We start from the raw sequence: 21,624 nt of genomic DNA on the forward strand, positions 1-21,624 counted from the left end.
TTGTCAGCTACATAATTGCATGAAGTATTCTTGAATAACTTTTGCATTAAAAAGCCTTAAAATATCAGTAGTAGCCCTTCCATAGCAACCAATTGCAAACATTCAACCTTTTATCACATGGATCAAAGATCTTGGTCACTAAGATTTTTTTTTCTGATTTTTAATAATTAAACCTATTTTGTGTTTATCAGTCAATAGTGAGTCATCTTTTTTTTATTTCATTACCTTTTTCAAGGCCATGCAACAGGTGACGGGTAAATGCCACATGCTGATTGGTTACTATGAGTTACTGCTCCTGGGCAAACTTAGTGCTTTTATTATATAAGCCCCAAAGTATCATAATAAAGCACATATTCAGCAGCATTATTCACTGATATCCAGGTAGTTCTACATAATGGATAATAAGCTCTGTTGAATATCAGTTTTTTTTAGACTGTTCAAGAGATAAACAGCGACATGCCAAAAAGACTAGATGCAAATGGCAGACATATCAACGGTAAGTACATGTGTCTCATATATGTTTAGATATGTCCTTCCTTACCAGTGGTGTAATGAAATATTACTGGGCCCCATAGCAAATTATTTTTCAGGCCCCCAAAACGTCTGTTTTACCAACATTTATTGAAATTCTATACAAATAGAATTGGGGGCCCTGTACCTCCTGGGCCCCTCTGCAGCCGCAGGGTCCACTTGCTCTATAGTTACACCCCTGTTCCTTACAGTTACAGGGGCTCATTTATCGACACTGGGCAAATCAAATTTGCCCATGGGCAGTAACCTATAGCAACCAATCAGTGAGTGGCTTTTTTCAGCCAGCTGCAGGTAAAACAATGAATGCAACAATTTGATTAGTTGCCATGGGTTACTGCCCACGGACAAATTTGCCCAGTGTTGATAAATGACCCCAACAGTCTGCAAAATGATTTCCATTCTTCTCAGTATATCCTCTTCTTTTACTCTGTATCCAGCACATGGAGCTGGCATTATGGATACATGTGATGCATACAGTCTGCATAAAAAAAACATTTCACTATAAAACACTTTTGTTGCTGTAAGGCACAGTCATTTCTAGTTATGCAGCTGCTAGAAAGGAAGGTATATCTTGTTCTTTACAAACTAGTTGTTTTCAGATAGATCATAAGAAATAATGACTTTTTTCCAATGACTTTCTATTTTCTATATGTGACCGTTTTTCTTATATTGAAGGGTCAAGTTTTTCACCTTCTGAAGTAGCTCTGGGAGGGGGGTCGCCGACCCTGTAAACTGTTGTAAATGGATACATTTAGTTGATACATTTCTTATCTTTGTCCCTGCTGAGCAGAATCTCTGGCTTTCATTACAGGCAGTTGTTAAAATTGATACAATAGTTACTAATACTCCAGAGATGCTGCTGAGAAATGGATCAACTTAATGTTGCAAAATTGTAACAGTTCAGAGTCTGCACCTGAATTACTGAGCTGTCAGACTCAAACACCAGAGACAGAGACATTCAACTTTAAACTTTAGATTTTGGAAAAACACTAAAAAATAAATAATGGAAAGTAATTGAAAAAAGTCTTTATTTCTGGGGAACAATCTGAAAACAACTGAATCAAAAAAAGTGTTTGGAAGGTGAACAACCACTTTAAGTAAAAAAAAACTGTTTGGTTTGTTAATCTATGTTTTCATTTTTATATGGAAGCTATACCATGTTTTTATAGCTAATAGGGCCAATATGTCCTTCCTTCATCCATTGTTATGACTGTTTTCTTAAAGGGGTTGTTCACCTTTAAGTTAACTATTAGTATGATGTAGAGAGTGATATCTGGGACAATTTGCAATTGGTTTTCACTTTTTATTATTTGTGGTTTTTGAGTTATTTAGCTTTTTATTCAGCAGCTCACCAGATTGCAGTTTCAGCAGCCTGGTTGCTAGGGTCCCAATTACCCTAGCAACCATTCCTTTATATGAACAAGAGGCTGGAATATGAATAGGAGAGGCCTGAACAGATGAGTAATACAAAGTAGCAATAACTATACATTTGTAGCCTTACAGAGTATTTGATTTTAGATGGGGTCAACGACCCCCATTTGAAAGCTGGAAACAGAAGAAGGCAAATAATTAAAAAAAAACTAGTACAAAGAAAAAATGAAGGTCACTTGAAAAGTTGCTTAGAATGAGCCATTTTATAACATACTAAAAGTTAACGTAAAGGTGAACCATCCCATTATGAGGATTATCTGTGCACTGGAAATTGATGAATCGACCTTCAAAGGACCAAACATGGAGAAGCCTTCCTGTTCGCCCAGTTTAGCTAAAAAAAAATAACCATAGATTGTTGTGCTTAAAACAATAAGCAAGAAGTGCTTTGTTTGGCAAAAAAGTCATGCTGTAACACTGCACCTTTATAGGACAAGGAAAACCATTTATATATAGGTATGGGACCAGTTATCCAGAATTCTTGTGACCTGGGGCTTTCCAAATTACAGGGATCTTTCATTAATTTGGATCATCATACATTAAAGGGCATGTAAAGTCTAAAATAGAATAAGGCTAGAAATGCTGTATTTTGTATACTAAATATAAACATGAACTTACTGCACCACAAGCCTAATCAAACAAATGATTTATGCTTTCAAAGTTGGCTACAGGGGGTCACCATCTTGTAACTTTGTTAAACATCTTTGCAAGACTAAGACTGTGCACATGCTCAGTGTGGTCTGGGCTGCTTAGGGATCGTCATAAACAAAGCTGCTTGAGTTCTGCATGGCTGGGAAGTAAGGCGGGGGCTCCCCCTGCTGTTCATAAGTATGATTGTTTCCCTGCTCAGCAGTTAGGGACTGTCTGACAATTCCTATCCACAGCAGTAAATGAAGGTAGAATTTCACTGCATACAGTCAGGTTTCTTATAAAAACGATACACATTTTTTAATTAAAGTATATTGGAGATAGGTTTCTTTTTCATTAAATAAAGTAAAAATGGGATTTTATTTTTTTGCCTTTACATGCCCTTTAAATTGATACTTTTATTTCTAAATTACACTGTTTACATTGCAAATAATTCACTCTACTGTTTAAAATGTTATTCTTGAATAAACAAATGTATTTTATTAGCTGTAATATTGAGAAGGAACCAGCACTTCAGGATGGAACTGCTATGAGAAGCTGTTGGGGCTCATTTATCAACACTGGGCAAAATTGCCCATGGGCTGTTACCTATAGCAACCAATCAGATTGCTGCATTCATTGTTCTTCTTGCAGCTGGCTTTAAAAAGCTAATCACTGATTGGTTGCTATAGGTAACAGCCCATGGGCAAATTTGCCCAGTGTTGATAAATGAGCCCCATATCACTACCTAGGTATTGCTCCCTCCACCAAGTGGTAGACATGAGACAGCACCCAAGCAGGAAAAAAGCAGGGTTTACACCTTTAGCAGTGCAAACACATCCTTCAGCAGAAGTGTCAGATGCTATCTGGTTGGCTGCCCATGTTTCTGTTGAACGGCTGCTGATGGGCTGCTGGGGAGGGAAGGGAGGAGGACGATATCACTCCAACTAGCAGTACAGCAGTAAAGAGTGACTGAAGCTTATCAGAACACAAGTCACACGACCTGAAGGCACCTGGGAAACCGACAATATGTCTAACCCCATGCCAAATTTAAAAATTAAACATAAAAATATCTGTTTGCTCTTTTAAAAAACGGATTACAGTGCAGAATTCCACTGGAGCAACACTATTAACTGATGCATTTTGAAAAAAACATGTTTTCCCACGACAGTATCCCTTTATGTCTACATTTGAATTCATAAATCTTACTTTCCTGTTCAGTTTAAAAGTGGCTATACTGAATACACAAATAGTCATTGCTTTAGTTGGTTTAGGAGGAGACTTGTGACAATCATTTCCCTCAGATTAGGTGGTTGTCTATAAAACAAGAGAGGTAGTTCTGGGAATATTTGTTTCTAAAATTCTAAAAGGGAACTTTAAAACTAACGGGAAAGGAAGATTTACGAATTCAAATGTATGGAGTTATTTAACACATTAAGATAGGGCCTTAATTTATTGTCAGGTTTCATGTCACACTAAGGGGCAGATTTACTAAGCTCGAGTGAAGAATTAGAATGTAAAAACATTCGAATTTTGAAGTATTTTTTTGGGTAGTTCGACCATCGAAATTTGATCGAATTCGAACGATTCAAAGTAAAAATCGTTTGACTATTCGACCATTCGATAGTCGAAGTACTGTCTCTTTAAAAAATACTTCGACTTCGTACTTTGCCACTATAAACCTACCGAGGTGTAATGTTAGCCTATGGGCACCTTCTCCAGCACTTTTCTAACATTTTTTTGATCGAATAAAAATCCTTCTATCTTTCCATTGAAGCATTTGCACTAAATCCTTCGAATTTGAAGGATTTAACTTCGAGGGTCGAATTCGAGGGTTTAATAACCCTCGAAATTCGAACCCTTGATAAATGTGCCCCTATGTGACCAGACTGAATCCAGAGTCCTGGACTATTTACAGCCCACCCTAATTCATTGTATTATCTCTACAATTGATCTCTATCTATCTGTAACTTCCTAATGTATTGCAACTCTCCGAAAGCAGGGGGGCTCGGCTAATGAAGAAAGAGCGGCGTGGCTGGGCCCCCCTTACCTCCCCCCTGTCCCCCCAGATGGCTGCCTTGATTAACAGGCAGTGTCAGACTGGCCCACTGGGATACCAAGAAAACTCCCGGTGGGCCCAGGTGTCAGTGGGCCTCTTGCTTCTAACCATTTGGCCTATTTCATGGTCATTACCTATTTCTTTTTAGGAAAAAAGAGGCTTAATAATGGAAGGATAGAGTATAGTAAGTAGATGTAAAAGACTTTGAGAATAAAAAGGTTAAGTGAGTAGAGGAGGAATAATAGTTTGGAAAGTGGGTTTCTGGTGGGACCCTGGCATCCCAGTCTGACACTATTAACAGATACAGAAAACAGGGCAATATTGAATGTCGTGTGGGGTACAGGCTGGTAGGGAGCCATGGGGAGTGAATACACGGCTACAAGGCAGATATATGTTCTGAATGTTCTTGATTTTTGTTTAATAAACACACTCATAGATCATCAGGTTATTCAAAACAAATACAAATGCAGATAATCTCAATAGAAAGGGATTTGAAAGGTTGAAGTTCAAAGTGATACTATGGGGGCTCAAGGGGTTCAGATCAGGAGGATGAGGTTCAGACGCCCATAGGTCCAAACGAGAGAACATTGGAGTGTAGGAGGGGGTATTTGTTACCCACAAAAAAATCCTGCTCCATGCTGGTGACAGAATGGCTGAAAATACCTTTGCATCAGTCGTGCTGGGAATCCCTGCGTAAGAAAAGAGATACGTTATGTAAAATATATTTATATTTATTTACAAAGATAATAAGATTAGATAATTAGATTGAGGACTTTGGTACCACATATTATCTGCATGACAAAAGGCTGCCAACTACCCAAGGATTAAATGCTTTGCCGGTTATTTTATACTCTCAGCTCAAGGATGTTTGTAGCAAACATTAACTGCATGATGGGTGCCAGATACCCAAGGCATAAATAGCTTGCCAGTAATATTAACAAATAACATATGTACCTGAAAACTTTATGCCGTTTCACATTCACCTAATGAAAAAGGTGTGATTTCTGCTTTCGTGGGAAAATATTTAGGTGTAAAAATCTTTCTATTTAATTCAAGATTATTAAAAATATTTATTCTGTAGAAACAGCCAGTCCCCTGCTGTGAACGTCCACTATACATGTCAGTGCCCTGCTCTTCTACAACATACCCAAGAGTCCAGTGCAAAAGATGTCTTTGTTTTTAAGGATAAGTAACCCTTTAAAATAAGTGAATGTACAATTAATGAGGGGGCTAATCTAAGCACTTTTGTCGTTTACATTCATTCATTATTTATTTTTTATTCCAAGATATTAAAGGATACATGTATTGATGAATGAATTTAGTTACAATAGCGCCACCTGCTGGTCATTTTCCCCCAATCTGACCACCAAGTAGTCAAGGAAGTTGTCAGGAGAAAGAAAGAGGCTGCTCTGATGTTCTTCTAGTTAGGAAAAAAATAGAAACCTCTCTCAAATCTTTCCTAAGCAGAAGAACATCAGAGCAGCCTCTTTCTTTCTCCTGACAACTTCCTTGACTACTTGGTGGTCAGACTGGTGGGGAAATGACCAGCAGGTGGAGCTGTTGGAACAAAATTCATTCATATTAACAGTACATGTATCCCTTAATATCTTGGAATAAAAAATAAATAAACAAAGAATGTAAATGACAAAAGTGCTTAGAATAGTCTCCTCGTTAATTTTACATTAACTTATTTTAAAGGTTTACTTATCCTTTAGGAATTATATGTAAAATATACATGGGATATTTGGCGGGGGGATGCAAGATGGTGAGTGGTCCAGTATCCATTTTTACTCTACATTGGGCAGTAAGGTTTACCTAAATATTATTTGTTTTAATATTGTGGTGTCATGAATTTTCCTTTTGTTAAATCTGACACAGCCAATGAGCGGCAATGGTATTCATTAAGACGTCAGGACTCTGGCAGTGAGCAAGTACGGGATGCATTGAGCCTTCACAAATCCAACACAGCCACTGTTCCAAAATGGGATGCAGTGAAACCAGCCAATGTGCAGCAATCGGGTGCAGCAACAACTCATGAATCCGACACAGCCAGTGTGCAGCAATCGGATGCAAAAAATAATCAGGAATCTGGAACAGAGAATACTCAGGAGACAGGCGCAGAGGATAAAAGTAAATCTAACGAAGAGAGAAATCGTAGCATACGGGATTTTCTATGTAAGTAACCTTGTTTTTTCACATTTCTACTTTGTACCTTATTCCCTATAAAACTGTGTAGTGATATAACAGAATTCTTAATGAATCAGGACTGGCCAGACCGGGGATAACATCATTGACTAAATTTAATATATTGTAATGTATAGACTAACCCACACACAAGTAACCTCCAAAGTTACCTGTTAGGCTGAAACATAAGGGCAAATGGCTGTAACAGAACTACTGAACTGCAAAGCTACTGCAATAAATAAAGCTAAGGGAATCAACACCAAATCCGGGCTCAGTCTCTATTGTTATCCTTCTGTTCAGTCATTCTACTAGTCATCCTTTAAAGGAATACTGTCATGGGAAAACATGTTTTTTTCAAAACACATCCGTTAATAGTGCCGCTCCAGCAGAATTCTGCACTGAAATCCATTTTTCAAAAGAGCAAACAGATTTTGTTATATTCAATTTTTAAATCTGACATGGGGCTAGACATATTGTCAGTTTCCCAGCTGCCCCCAGTCATGTGACTTGTGCTCTGATAAACTTCAGTCACTCTTTACTGCTGTACTGCAAGTTAGAGTGATATCACCCCCTCCCTCCCCCACCCCCCAGCAGCCTAACAACAGAACAATGGAAAGGTAACCAGATAGCAGCTCCCTAACACAAGATAGCAGCTCTCAGGTGGATCTAAAAATAATACTCAATAGTAAAAGCCAAGTCCCACTGAGACTGATTCAGTTACATTAAGTAGGAGAAATAACAGCCTGCCAAAAAGTAGTTCCATCCTAAAGTGCAGGCACAAGTCACATTACTGGGAAACGGACAAAATGGGCTAGTGTAGTGTAATGTATTTGCTGCAACATATACGACCATTGTAATTTAACTTCCCGCCGTATGCAAATTAGCCAACGCTAGCGCAACTTCGCTTTGCTTGCCGAATTAATGCTAGCAAAACGTTGCCATCGTTCGGCGCCCTGGACACATCTTCGCATTTTAGTGAATTAGCGTTGTCCATGGCGAATTTTCGCCTGGTGAAGTGTGGCGATGTGAGTGAAGCTGTTCGCTGGCGAATTTCCGGAGGTTAGTGAATTTGCCCCATAGTCTCATAGTAAGTTAGGTTGAGAAAAGACACATGTCTATCAAGATCAACCTTTTAACTCTACTTTAACCTGCCTAACTGCCAGTTGATCCAGAGGAAGTCAAAAAACCCATTTGAAGCCTCTCCAATTGGGGGGAAAAATTATTTTATGACTCCAAAATGGCAATCGGACTAGTCCCTGGATCAACTTGTACTATGAGCTATTTCCCATAACCCTGTATTCCCTCACTTGCTAAAAAGCAATCCAACCCCTTCTTAAAGCTATCTAATGTATCAGCCTGTACAACTGATTCAGGGAGACAATTCCACATCTTCACAGCTCTCACTGTAACAAACCCCTTCCAAATATTTAGGCAGGACCTCTTTTCTTCTAATCGGAAAAGGGTGACCTTGTGTCAGCTGGAAAGACCTACTGGTAAATAAAGCATTAGAGAGATTATTATATGATCCCCTTATATATTTATACATAGTCATCATATCTCCCCTTAAGCGCCTCTTTTCCAGCGTGAACATCCCCAATTTGGCCAGTCTTTCCTCATAGCTAAGATTTTCCAAACCTTTTACCAGCTTAGTTGCCCTTCTCTGTACCCTCTCTAATACAATAATGTCCTTTATTGAGGACTGGAGACCAAAACGGTAAAAAATGTAATGTTCACGGTTACCAGAGGAAAAGTTTTGGCGTTAAAGGGTAACTAAAGACCAACAAAGCATAATGTTAAAAACAATGTGCCTAATGTTACCATCTTAGCAGCACAGCATCCCATAGAAATAAAAATCCCCAGTATGTATTTACTTGATATGCACAATGGGGCTTGAACAGATATTAGACCATAAAGCCAAGGTTTGAAGACAAAAAGGCTGAAACCTACTCTTTTTTCTTACATTTTCTTTTCTAATCCAGGTGTTGTGTGTCATTGCCTCCCCAATTTAATTGAAATGATACAAAGTACTATAGCTGGAGAAGGAGAAGAATTAAATATAGGAGATATAGTAAGCAATGCAGTAGATCTCACAGAGTCAACCATAGAAGTGGTGGAAGCTGTTGTTGAAGTTGCAGAAGAAAAAGGTAAATATATGACTCTAATGCTCATAATATAAAAAGAAAAATGTGCACACGATATAATAAAAACCTATAGGAGTACTAGAAGTTTGGCTGCTGCTATATTTGTCAACAGCCAGACTTCCTCCAGAGTTTAAAGGAGAATTATAGTATAATTCCTGGGAATTATCATTCCAAATAGTTTTACTGTCAATTGAAAAATAACATATGTCGTATGGTTGTCAGTTTGCATGTATATTATATGAATAAGCAGCAAAAATCTAATTTGCCCCTGTCCGCTTAATGGGGCTTATTTCGAGATACGTTCAAGGATCAGTATACATCCTAGTTCAACAACAGGGCTTATGCTGAGTATACTTTTTCAATATGCAAAATCAATGTTTTTTTTGTTATTTCATGAGCTAAACAGGTAGATTAAAACGAGTTTATTATGTTTCCAACATCCTGGCTTGGTTGCAAGCTAACCAATCAGATATCCAGTGCGCAGATAAATTCCTGCTTACCTGTAACAAAAAAGGCATTAGAGGAGAGGCAGTACATGTTTAATTTTTTTTTTTTTGTTTGTTCATTATTTTGATTTTGAAAATGATTGCAAAATGTATATTACATGTAATCTGAAAACTTAATAAAAACTTCAAGTATAAGACGAGTGGTGAACCCAGTGCAATGAATGTTTTTTTAACAGAGATACATATGCTAGAGTCCTGTATTGGGCCGGGTACTGCATGAAACCAGTAGGTTGTCAGTAGGACTTGTGGATGTGGGTATTGGTGCAGGTCAAGGGCCTATTCAGATTTCCAAATTAGGAAATCTGGACAGGGCTTTAAAATGAATGTCACAGAGATCAGCCAGTGTTATAACCCCACCCCAATGTCACGGATGAACCTGAATCACCGGGACTGCCCCTGACGTTATCGGACCCACCCGCCACCGGGTCTTCCACTCGGAAGAAGGTGACAACCCTAGATAAGAGGTCACATCCAAATATCCATTTGTACATTAAATTGGGTAAAGCTGGCCATAGACGCAACGATCTGATCGTATGAATCGTGGATTTGTGCGATTTTCGGAACGTGTGTGGAGAGTCCCGACATTTTTCGTCCGGTGGAGATCGGTCGTTTGGTCGATCGGACAGGTTTGAAAATTTCTGTCAGCTGCACATAATATCTCTGCGTGTATTGCTGATCGTATGATTTTCAGTGGGAGACTGTCACTAGCTTTGTCTAACGTACGATTGCTGTCAGGGGCAGAACATCGGCTGATCTGTTCTTTAACTACTTTATTTGATCTGACTGGTAAGACTTTGATCTGAATGGTTAGTGGCAGGTTGGGAGATGGGGAAGTCCGATTGTACAATTGATTCGCACGATTGGATCTTTGCGTCTATGACAAGCTTAATGCGATATTTGAAATAATAGGCCAGATGCAATGAGAAAAATGTATCTCTCAATTCAATTACAGGTTACACACAGACTTCTATTGCGTTTCCATAAGATAAACAACAATTGGGTAGAATTGGGACAATTATTTGTTTTTCTTGCAATATAATATAATTTTATTTTGCTAAATACAGGAAATAATCAGGATTCCGGAGCAGAGGATTCTAAGGAGTCTGGGGCTGAGACAGGTAGCGCCGCAGGGAAGTTAGCTTGTGAGTATTCTGATTGCATGAGATCCCCCTATTAATGCTAATGTTTTCTTCTGAATACCCTTGGGACACAGTAGGAAACCGTTTGCACTATTTATTTACTTGTTATGTGTTATGGAGGCCAAACACCACAGGTAAGTTTTGAACTGAAAAAGTTTGAAACTCACTAACCTACATTTAGTTTCATTACTTTTTTTTGTTTAAATCCAGGTGCCCTTTGTAGTTGCTTCTCTAGTTTATCTGATGTGATAGAAAGTGCTGCTGCGGGAGAAGAAATAGATATAGGAGAAATAGTAAACAATGCAGTGGATCTGGCAGAGTCAGTCGTAGACGTGGCCGAGGCTGGTGCTGAACTTGCAGCCGCAAAAGGTAAAGCAACAACATTTTGTCTCAATGTGTTAATAGGACAAAACATAATAACAACCTGTGGTAGATGTAAAAGTGGGACTGCTGCTAGAGTTGGTCGTGTTTTTAAGGGGGGGCTGTCCAGTTCAAAAATTTCTTGATTGGTTTTAAACATTATGAAAACCAGACAGATAACCACCCAATTGTGTCCCATTGACACCATAACCACAACCCCGACATAATGACTCAGCCAAGAAATGTCATTGCCCCTGCCCCAGACGTCATCAACACAGTATGGACTGCCAGTCCCTGACATCATCAGCCTGCCCCCTTTTTGCCATTGTTTAACCACCAGCAAAGCTGGAACCCTAACTGCCACTTTTCTGTACGAGAGTTTTCAGAAGCAGCTGGACTTCCACCAATGTTTAATGAAGTCACAGTTGTTCCACTTATAAATATACATCTACAGGTTGTTGGGTAATAGGGATAACAGGGATGCTATAATGCTCCATATTATTCCTCGTCTCTAGAGGCACCATTCATTGGCCGCCATTTTTTAAGGATTCCAAAACCACCCAATATCCATAGTACAGGGCTATTGGTCCGGCTCAGCAGGGTACCTTATGTGTAACAATAATCATATGAAGCTTTGTTCATACAGTATCATTAATACATGTGGCTTGAAGGGCAATGACAGACGGGAGCCAGCAAAAGGTGACTTGTCTTTGAGATAAACAGTTTGTAGCGTTTTTGAGCTATAGTTCAATTCTGTGCCTCCTCCACCTAACTTTTTTTTATTTTCCTATTACAAAACACTGTGGGGCAGATTTACTAAGGTCGAGTGAATAGTTCGAATAAAAAAATATTCAAATTTCGAAGTAATTTTTTGGGTACTTCGACCATTGAATTGGTCAAATTCGATCGAATTAGATCGAATCGAATGATTCAAACGATTCGGAGTAAAAATCGTTCGACCATTCGACCATTCGATAATCGAAGTACTGTCTCTTTAAACTTTAAAAAAAACTTTGACTTCATACTTCGCCAAATTAAAGCTATCGAAGTCCAATGTTAGCCTATGGGGACCTTCCCCAGCACTTTTCTAAGTTTTTTTTGGTCGAAAAAATAACCTTCGATCGATCACTTAATTATCATTCGAATCGTTCGATCGAAGCTTTTGCGCTAAAATCCTTTGAACTCGATATTCAAATTCGAAGGATTTTACTTCGAGTGTCGAATTCAAGGTTTTTTTTTTATAAATCTGCCCCTGTATATCAGTACTGCACTGCAAAGGGCAGATGCAAGCTGGAATCAGCCAGTTAGACTAGGGATATCAGTCAGTGACTCACAGCATGATTGTGTTGGCTGCATCAGGAAAAAAGTTGGGTTGAGGAACAAAAAAGACTATTTGTGACACAGATTTATTAACCTCCACTGTGATTTCTGTTATAATTAGTGACAGTTCCCCCTTTAAATGATATCATAATAATGTGTGAGACTACCTCCCATTTAGATAAGCTAAAGTCTAAACAGTTGTTCCTTTTCTTTTCCTACAGATGCAAATTAGAAGTGTCACACTCCGAGCTAATGGGGCTACATCGGGTCCAATCAAACTTCCTCTCTCATCCCACGTGAATAGACCAGATCTTGGCTCCTTATAAAAGAATGAAAACAAACAGATTTATTTTTATATATCAGATAAATAAGATATTATGACACGGGAGATATAAGATACTGTTTCTCCTCCTCCTCCTGTTGAAGAAATATTTACGACAAGTTAATCTGTTTAATAGCAGAGACTGCCAAGTCATTGTTACAATGATTTACATTTCCACTTTGGAGTTTGCCTATAGTGTAGGGCCCATCATTATCAAGAAGTTCATAGATAATTCTGTACAAAGGTCTCTGTAAAATAATAATATGTCCCATTAAAGGAGAAGGAAAGGCTAAAATTAAATAAGCTTTATCAGAAAGGTCTATATAAATACACCAGTAAACCCTCAAAGTAATGCTGCTCCGAGTCCTCTGTCAAAAGAAACACCACATTTCTTTCCTTCTATTGTGTACTCATGGGCTTCTGTATCAGACTTCCTGTTTTCAGCTGAAACCTCCAGGGCAGGGCTTGAGCATGCTCAGTTTGCTCCTCTCCCTCCTCCCATCCCTGCTGTAATCTGAGCTCAGAGCTGTAAGTGAGCAGGGAGAGACTCAGGCAGGAAGTGATGTCACACCAAGATAATATGGCAGCTTCTATCCTAAACAAACATACACAGTGTCTAGAGCTGTTTACTCAGGTATGCATTCTGCAATATAAATATAGCATTCTAGCTTGCACTATTGTGGCTAATATGTTGGCAATAAACTGTCTTGGAGCTTTCCTTCTCCTTTAAAACTGCCAACACTGCTGAACTGGGCTCAGGACTATATTTCAGACAATGTATTTCTATTTTAAATTCCAAACAGAATTTGGATAGAAAGCTGATCTTTCTGATTTTGTCAGGCCATTTTGTGCTTGTGGCCATCATTGTACATCTGTGTACCTGTACATCCCCATTTTAGAAAAATAATGTATAGACTCAAGTCAAGAGCTAAAAAAAACACTTTATTTCAATTTCTGCAAATATACTATATGCAGTGTGAAAATTCAAGGGTTTTTTTCAAACATGGCCATGGAAGTATTGAGCTGTCTCCAATAAGCTAATTACTTGTATTCAAGTTATACAAATATACCATTTGGTGCTGTATGAATGAATTAGATGGCTGCTCGAAAACTTGCGATGCTGCTGAATGTGTGTTGCCATGAATGCGAAATAATAAACAAATTAAAGTGAGGTATAGTTGATAATTAAAATTGTCTTTTGTCATTCATTTTTTAATTGTTGTATCCTTTTTTTTAGTTAGTGAAAACAGTTTGTTTTATGGATTATATGCAGGGTTTATGGTATCAGGTGGTCAGTTTATCAGGACCTGTTGTATGTTTTTGCAGTATTAGCATTTTATAGGTGCAGGTAAGTTGTTCCAAGCAATGATCAACAGCCTGCCGATGTGTTTCATTTCTTTGTATAGGGAAATCAATTTGTTATAATCCTGCCTAGTGATGGGCGAATTTGCGCAGTTTCGCCCGTTTTTGCCGCCGGCGTCCGTTTTTTTTTCGGAAATTTTTTTTGACGCCAGCGAATTTTTGCCAAGAATTTTCACGGGTGTTTCGCGAATTTATTCGCTGGCGGCGAATCGCGCAAATTTGCCGCGAATTCGCCCATCACCAATCCTGCCCCTTTATGGGAACTGTCTTAAAGGAACAGTAAAGTCAAAAAATAAAATTGTTTTAAAGTAATGAAAATATAATGCAATGTTGCCCTGCAATGGTAAAACTGCTGTATTTGCTTAAGAAACACTACTATTGTTTATACAAATAAGCTGCTGTGTAGCAATGGGGGAGCCATTCAAAGGAGAAAAGGCTCAAGTTACACAGCAGATAGCAAATAAGCCCTGTCTGTCCAATGGTGTTATCTGCTATCCATCAGTTAACCTGTGCCATATAGCCGTTTTTCAATTTCCGCCATTGCTCCACAGCAGCTTGTTAATATGAACTATAGTAGTGTTTCTGAAGCAAACAGATCAGTTTTACCAGTACAGGACAACACTACATGATATTTTCATTTCTTTAAAGCACTTTAATTTTTTGGTGTTACTGTTCCTTTAAATAATTGCCCAGCTGCTTGGAAAATTTTAGGAGAGAACTGCCCTCAAACAGCAAAAAGGTGTCACTACTTATCTGCCTTCTTGCCTCACACTAGAGAGGGGCCCAGTTATACAGCCCCTCATGTTAATTTCCTCTGTGTAATACCAGCATCTCATTATGAGGTTTCTTGATCAGGAAGGTGAGTATTTCCTCACATACAGTTTATTTGGTATTTGGGCAGATAATGCTCTTTTGCACACTGTTGTAGACCTTGATCTTGTCTTGGCTGAGGGATCCTTGTCCTGCTCCTTCAGCTGAAGACCCTTGGCTCTCTCAATAAAGACAAAATAAGTAAGCAGTGGAGAACGCTTCATTCTGGGGAGGTCTGTATGGTTCACCTTCAGAACCTGTTCTACATGTGCAACAAGACTGAGACTATCCAGCCAATTACTATCTTCCTACAAGTCATACTGAATTGAGAAATTAATTCGGATGACTAGTAAAATGCCTTCAAGAGAAAAAAATATACAGCAAGTCCAAATGATTTGACTTATTGCTATAGTTATACCATGACATGGACATATCACAAGGAAGAGTGAGTAAGTTCTAAGGGTCTGGTTTAATGTTATTTTATTTCCTCCGTTCCTATCTTAAGATCTTGAAAACTATCTATCCATGCCAAGGAACCTAGTGAAACAGATAAATCTCCCCTTTTCTGCAATAATCTATGGCACTGTATCACCATGTTAACATTCTTGATAAATGCATGGCTTTGTAGTAAAAATATAGACATGGATATTCTACTCCTCCATTAGATTAAGTTCTCATTAATTGGGAGTAGGCTACTCTAGTAGAAGAGTCTTTACATATAAATGTTATAAAGTGAGTCTTCTTTCTATTAAAAAACGTAAAGTCTTTACTCAGAGCGAGATCATTTGACCCCATACATGTTCATTATGAATATACCTGTATATCATTATGCTCCATTTTTGGTAGCTTATAACAGTTTTACAGAATATGCTCTCACCCCGGCCAAGTCTTCATTTCTCAATGGAAAGTTTACATGTTTGATCAGAGAGCTGTGTTCTTCATTTGAGGACAACTATTGCAAACATAGTTGTCCAATTCCAGGCAGTGTCATTCTGTGGCTACTAAAGTAAATAAAGTTCTGTCTTGCATAAAAAAAGGGCATTAACTCAAGGGATGAAAACATAATTCTGCCTCTTTATTGGTCCCTGGTGAGGCCTCATCTGGAATATGCAGTGCAGTTTTGGACTCCAAAAGGGATATAAATGAGCTGGAGAGAGTGCAGAGACTAAGTGCAACTAAACTGGTTAGAGGGACGGAAGACTTAAATTATGAGGGGAGACTGTCAAGGTTGGGGTTGTTTTCTCTGGAAAAAGGCGCTTGCGAGGGGACATGATTACACTTTACAAGTACATTAGAGGACATTATAGACAAAAAGCAGGGGACCTTTTTACCCATAAAGTGGATCACCGTACCAGAGGCCTCCCCTTTAGACTAGAAGAAAAGAACTTTCATTTGAAGCAACGTAGGGGGTTCTTCACAGTCAGGACAGTGAGGTTGTGGAATGCACTGCCGGGTGATGTTGTGATGGCTGATTCAGTTAATGCCTTTAAGAATGGCTTGATTTTTTGGACAGACATAATATCAAAGGCTATTGTGATACTAAGCTCTATAGTTAGTATAGATATGGGAATATATAATTTCTGTGAAGGTATGGAGGGGTGTGTGTATGGATGCTGGGTTTTCATTTGGAGGATTTGAACTTGATGGTCTTTGTCTTATTTCAACCAGATTTAACTATGTAACTGTTACAGGGCAACCCTTTTGAAATAAAAAAAATAACAAAAGTGGTATAAAGGCGATACCTTTATTGGCTAACTAATATAATCTTAGCAAGTTCCTTTTTCAAGCTGATTTTTTATTTCAAAAGGGTTGCCCTGTAACACTGACTAACACGGTACAGCAACTTTACCTGCAATTACTATAAAACTATGTAACTATGCATCTGTTTGAATAGTTGTCGAAATGCATACGGCTACTTCCATGTGTACCAAATAAATTATAATTTTTCTATACTTCTGTCTGGAAGACTGCTCTTTGAGTACCTGCTCCCCTACAATACATTTTTGGTCCGCTCCCTTAGCTGAAGGTTCAGGCCGGTGCACCTGGACCTCTTCCATTACTTGGTGAGTCAGTACCTTGAGACCTCATTTTGTATAACTAAACATGCCTCAAACATATACAGTAAGGTTAAATTGAATACACTAATCAATTCCAAATGCCAAATATCTTTCCACTGTTTACTCTACTGTGGCAAATTTGCACCCACCCTATTGAATTTGCCCTACTGTTGTACAGTGATGGACCAATATGTCCAGTTGCACTTCGGTCAATAATTCACAAAACAGCGAAAATTGAAGTCAATGGACGTCAAATTAATTTTGATGCGCATCAATTTTTGATGCGAGTAACTATTTTTGTACGCGTGACTATTTATCCAAATGCATTGAAGTCAATGGGTGTCCAAATAATTTTGACGCGTGTAAATTTTTCGCCGTCTAAATTTCGCCGAAGTTTGCAAGAACATTTGTGGGTGGTGAAACACAGAAATTCGCCACGAATGCGTGGCTGGCAAATTTATTCTCCCATCACTACTGTTGTACTCTCATAATTTCTAATGGCTGGCCCTGATATCCATTATGTATTTCAGTGGTTTGGAGTTATCTATGCCTTTGCTCAAGCAAATCAGCAAATTCACGTTATTAAAGAGACACTAGTGGTTATATTATATATAATATATATATATATATATATATACATACATATATATATATATATACATATATATATATATATATATATATATATATATATATATATATATATATATATATATATATAGTGTGAGATTGTTTCAAGCCCACCTTTGAGTGACACAATCTGGTCAGGGTACCCCTCTATCTCATAATAAGGATACAAGATATGTGACAAAATATGACATATAAGACAAAATATGGTTCTATTTGCTGATAAGCTTATATAGGATAAAATAAGAGTTTATCCAAAATCAATGAATCTCCTCATTGTACTTTCAGATGGCCCCCTAATCAAGGCTCCGCTATGGGGCTAAAGCCACAGTTTGGGAAATGCTGCTTTTGCTTCATCAGGGGGGCGCTAGGCAGGCACCTCTTTAATTTGTCTTCTGCCTAACCCTATTCCGTTTTCGCAGGGTTTTTTGTTTTTCCCCTTTGTCGCCTCCACCACTCTCCCCCCTCCCTCACTCTCCCAGCTCTATCCCCCGTCCTGCGTCTGCACACAAAGTCGCACATAAAGTCACAGTGGGACAAACACACACAGGAGGTGGGAGCGGGTTGCTGGCCAAGTTGCCTAGGGTGCCCGGTAGTGATGTGCGGGTCAGGGTTTTCCTGACCTCCACCCTACCCTAACCCGCCCTGCTCCAGCCCACACCCACCCGTGCTTCCGGGGTCCTTTTATAGACCCGCACCGCGAGACTATAAAACCGGAACCCGGCATTTGAAGGTGGCGGCAGGGAGAGCAGAAGAAGAGCTCAACCCGCACCCGCCACCCGCGAGGAGCAGTGCGAGGTCGACCCGAACCCGCCGGACCCGTGGGTAAACCCGCGGATGTCGGGTCGGCCCGCACATCACTAGTGCCCGGCCTGGCCCTGTGCTTCTTTTTATTTTTTTTATTACTAAAAGCTCTACATCAGTGAAACAAACATGATTACAGGGCAGGAGTGTGGCACGTGGATTGCTGTGGAAACAAATATGGGTTGTCATAATTAGTTTATATTATTACTCTAAATCTGCTGATCATCTATACAGCACTGCCAGTTGCCTACACACTAATATTCCCCACTTCATATTTATTTTTTCTTCCTGTTCATTTACAGTTATCAGTCATATGTTGTATAATAAAACTTACACTCCTATAGCACCAGTATGACCAATGGGAGAGGATACAAACTGTAGCCGGAGGTGTATAAATAATCTTAATCTTTGGTTTACGACACTTTAAACACATAGATTCAGCCAGGCAGCAGTATCCAGGGATTCTAGAGGAGTTGTGAGAGACACAGGGTGAGTACATTAAGCTTGTCCGCAACAGGAATTACTATTCATTCTTTTGCTTCAGTCACAAATATTTTAAAGTGTTTTAGTATCATATTCTTTTTACAGCATTCTGAGATGGTGAACTTTATTTATCCTATAGGCACAACTGTTTAGAAGTTTAAAAAGATATAAACTAGGGGGGTTATTTACTAAACTCCGAATGCAAAAATCGCAAAAAATTCTTGGTTTTTTTTTTATAAAATCGAACTTTTAAAAAATCACATATTTTTCGCAATTTATTAAACCCCAAGGATGGAAAGTCAGAATCATAAAATCCGGCATCTCAGACATGGCAAGGTTGCAATGGGAGAAGTCCCAATGATTATTTGATGTGCGTTGGGTTTCATGCAACCGTGAGTTTTCGGGTGAAAAATCCCAAAAATCGTAAAAATCTGTTTAAAAATCTAAAATCATGAAAATCTGATTTTTTTCCACAAAGCAAATATTCGGGAAAATGTAATAATACATAAGCACAACAAATCCGAGCGGATTTGATCGGAGTTTGTAGAAGAAAATACTGAGCTAAATTCGGACTTTGATAAATAACCCCCTAGGTATTATAAGAAGTCCAGGTATAGGACCTCTTATACAGAATGCTCGGGACCTGGAGTTTTCCAGGTTAGGGATCTTTCCATAACTTGGGTCTTGATACCATAAGTCTACTAAAAAATTATTCAAACCATAAATAAACCCAACAGGATTGTTTTGCCTCCGATAAGGATTAATTATATCTTAGTTGGGATCAAGTACACAGTACTGTTTTATTATTACAGAGAAAAAGGAAACCATTTCCACAAAAAATCATTATTTGATTAAAATAGAAACTATGGGAGATGACCTTCCTGCAAATCTGGATAACGGGTTTTCGGATAATGAATCACATACCTGTATAATAAAAATAAATCTAACAAATTCTCACAATAGACACCAAGGGGAAACTCATGTTGAGAAAAACTGACACTGGACATATTTTCTTTTTCATTTAGTGAAAAATAGAAATGTAGTTTATTTACCTGGGGAAGAAAAAGTTTAAAAGGTGAAGAAACACTTCCAAACTTGAGTCTGCTCATTACTGTACACTCGACCGATTCAGATTTTTTTTTTTTTTTACTTTTTTTAAATTCTTTTTACATTGACTAGCATGACTATTGAGCATTTTAAAGGGATACTGTCATGGGAAAAAAAACATTTTTTTTCAAAATGAATCAGTTAATAGTGCTGCTCCAGCAGAATTCTGCACTGAAATCCATTTCTCAAAATAGCAAACAGATTTTTTCATATTCAATTTTGAAATCTGACATGGAGATAGACATATTGTCAATTTCCCAGCTGCCCCGAGTCATGTGACTTGTGCTCTGATAAACTTCAATCACTCTTTACTGCTGTACTGCAAGTTGGAGTGATATCCCCCCCTCCCTTTTCCCCCCAGCAGCCAAACAAAAGAACAATAGGAAGGTAACCAGATAGCAGCTCCCTAACACAAGATAACAGCTGCCTGGTAGATCTAAGAACAACACTCAATAGTAAAAACCCATGTCCCACTGAGACACATTCAGTTACATTGAGAAGGAAAAACAGCAGCCTGCCAGAAAGCATTTCTCTCCTAAAGTGCAGGCACAAGTCACATGACCAGGGGCAGCTGGGAAATTGACAAAATGTCTAGCCCCATGTCAGATTTCAAAAATGAATATAAAAAAATCTGTTTGCTCTTTTGAGAAATGGATTTCAGTGCAGAATTCTGCTGGAGTAGCACTAGTAACTGATGTGTTTAGAAAAAAGCATGTTTTCTGATGAAAGGATCCCTTTAAGGAGTCTTTTGGGTTAAAAAGCCTTAAAATAACAGTAGCCCTTCCATGGCAACCAATCAGAAAGTAGCATTTACTCATCCACTGTTAAAAAAACAAAAACAAATGCCTGATTTGAAAACTTTCAACCTGCAATTATATGAATCAAAGATACTGTCTAATCAGCAGAAAGATATAAGTTACATATTGATGATAGTTTATTCATTAAAACCTATTTAGTATCTGTGTAGCCACCATGGGAAAATAGGGAGTCAAATTTTATATTTCAGTGCATTTTCCAAGACTTTCCCTGTAGCGAAAGAGAACTCGAAGTATCATAGAGAATAAAGCACAGTAAGCAGTATTATTGACTGATATTGAGATAGTTCTACATAACGGATAATAACAAATTCTATTTCATATCAGTTTTTGTAGATTGCTCAAGAGATAAACAGCGATATGCCGAGAAATCTAGATACAGATGGCAGACATAATAAAAGTAAGTACATGTATCTCATATATGTTTAGATATGTCCTTCCTTACCAGTGGTGTAATGAAATAGTACTGGGCTCCACAGCAAATTCTTTTTCAGACCCCCCCCCCCCCCATTTTCTGACCATTTTGACCACCAAGTAGTCAAGGAAGTTGGAGAAAGAAAGAGGCTGCTCAGATGTTCTTCTGCTTAGGAAAAACAATTAGAAACCTTTCTCAAATCTTTCCTAAGCAGAAGAACATCAGAGCAGCCTCTTTCTTTCTCCTGACAATTTCCTTGACTACTTGATGGTCAGGCAAGTTGGAAACGGACCTGAAGGTGGCGATTTTGGAACAAAATTCATTCATATTAACAGTACATGTATCCTTTAATATCTTGGAATAAAACATAAATTATTAATGAATGTAGAATAGCACCCTCATCAATGTTACATTCCCTTATTTTAAAGGTTTACTTATCCTTTAAGTATTTTCATTTTGTTAAATCTGACACAGCCAATGAGCGGCAATGGTATACAGTAAAAGTTCATGACAGTGTGGTAAAGCTG

At 38.4% G+C, this 21,624-nt stretch overlaps 1 protein-coding gene across 1 annotated transcript; it reads left to right on the forward strand.

The window, feature by feature from the left end:
- Positions 1 to 316: 316 nt before the first annotated feature.
- LOC121401607 lies at positions 317 to 12,941 on the forward strand. Its single transcript, XM_041587119.1, has 6 exons — positions 317 to 496; positions 6,524 to 6,820; positions 8,809 to 8,973; positions 10,541 to 10,618; positions 10,826 to 10,984; positions 12,517 to 12,941. Exons 1-6 carry the CDS (start codon positions 457 to 459, stop codon positions 12,525 to 12,527), a joined length of 750 nt encoding a protein of 249 aa, XP_041443053.1. The 5' UTR covers positions 317 to 456; the 3' UTR covers positions 12,528 to 12,941.
- Positions 12,942 to 21,624: the final 8,683 nt, after the last annotated feature.

Source organism: Xenopus laevis, chromosome 3L (assembly GCF_017654675.1).
Source record: "Xenopus laevis strain J_2021 chromosome 3L, Xenopus_laevis_v10.1, whole genome shotgun sequence".
Lineage (NCBI taxonomy): Eukaryota > Metazoa > Chordata > Amphibia > Anura > Pipidae > Xenopus > Xenopus laevis.

Coding starts and splice junctions, on each gene's coding strand:
- LOC121401607 (XM_041587119.1), top strand. CDS start 457: ATGCCAAAAAGACTAGATGCAAATGGCAGACATATCAACG. Junction 8,974..10,540: donor TGAAGTTGCAGAAGAAAAAG/GTAAATATATGA, acceptor TGCTAAATACAG/GAAATAATCAGGATTCCGGA. Junction 10,619..10,825: donor CGCCGCAGGGAAGTTAGCTT/GTGAGTATTCTG, acceptor GTTTAAATCCAG/GTGCCCTTTGTAGTTGCTTC.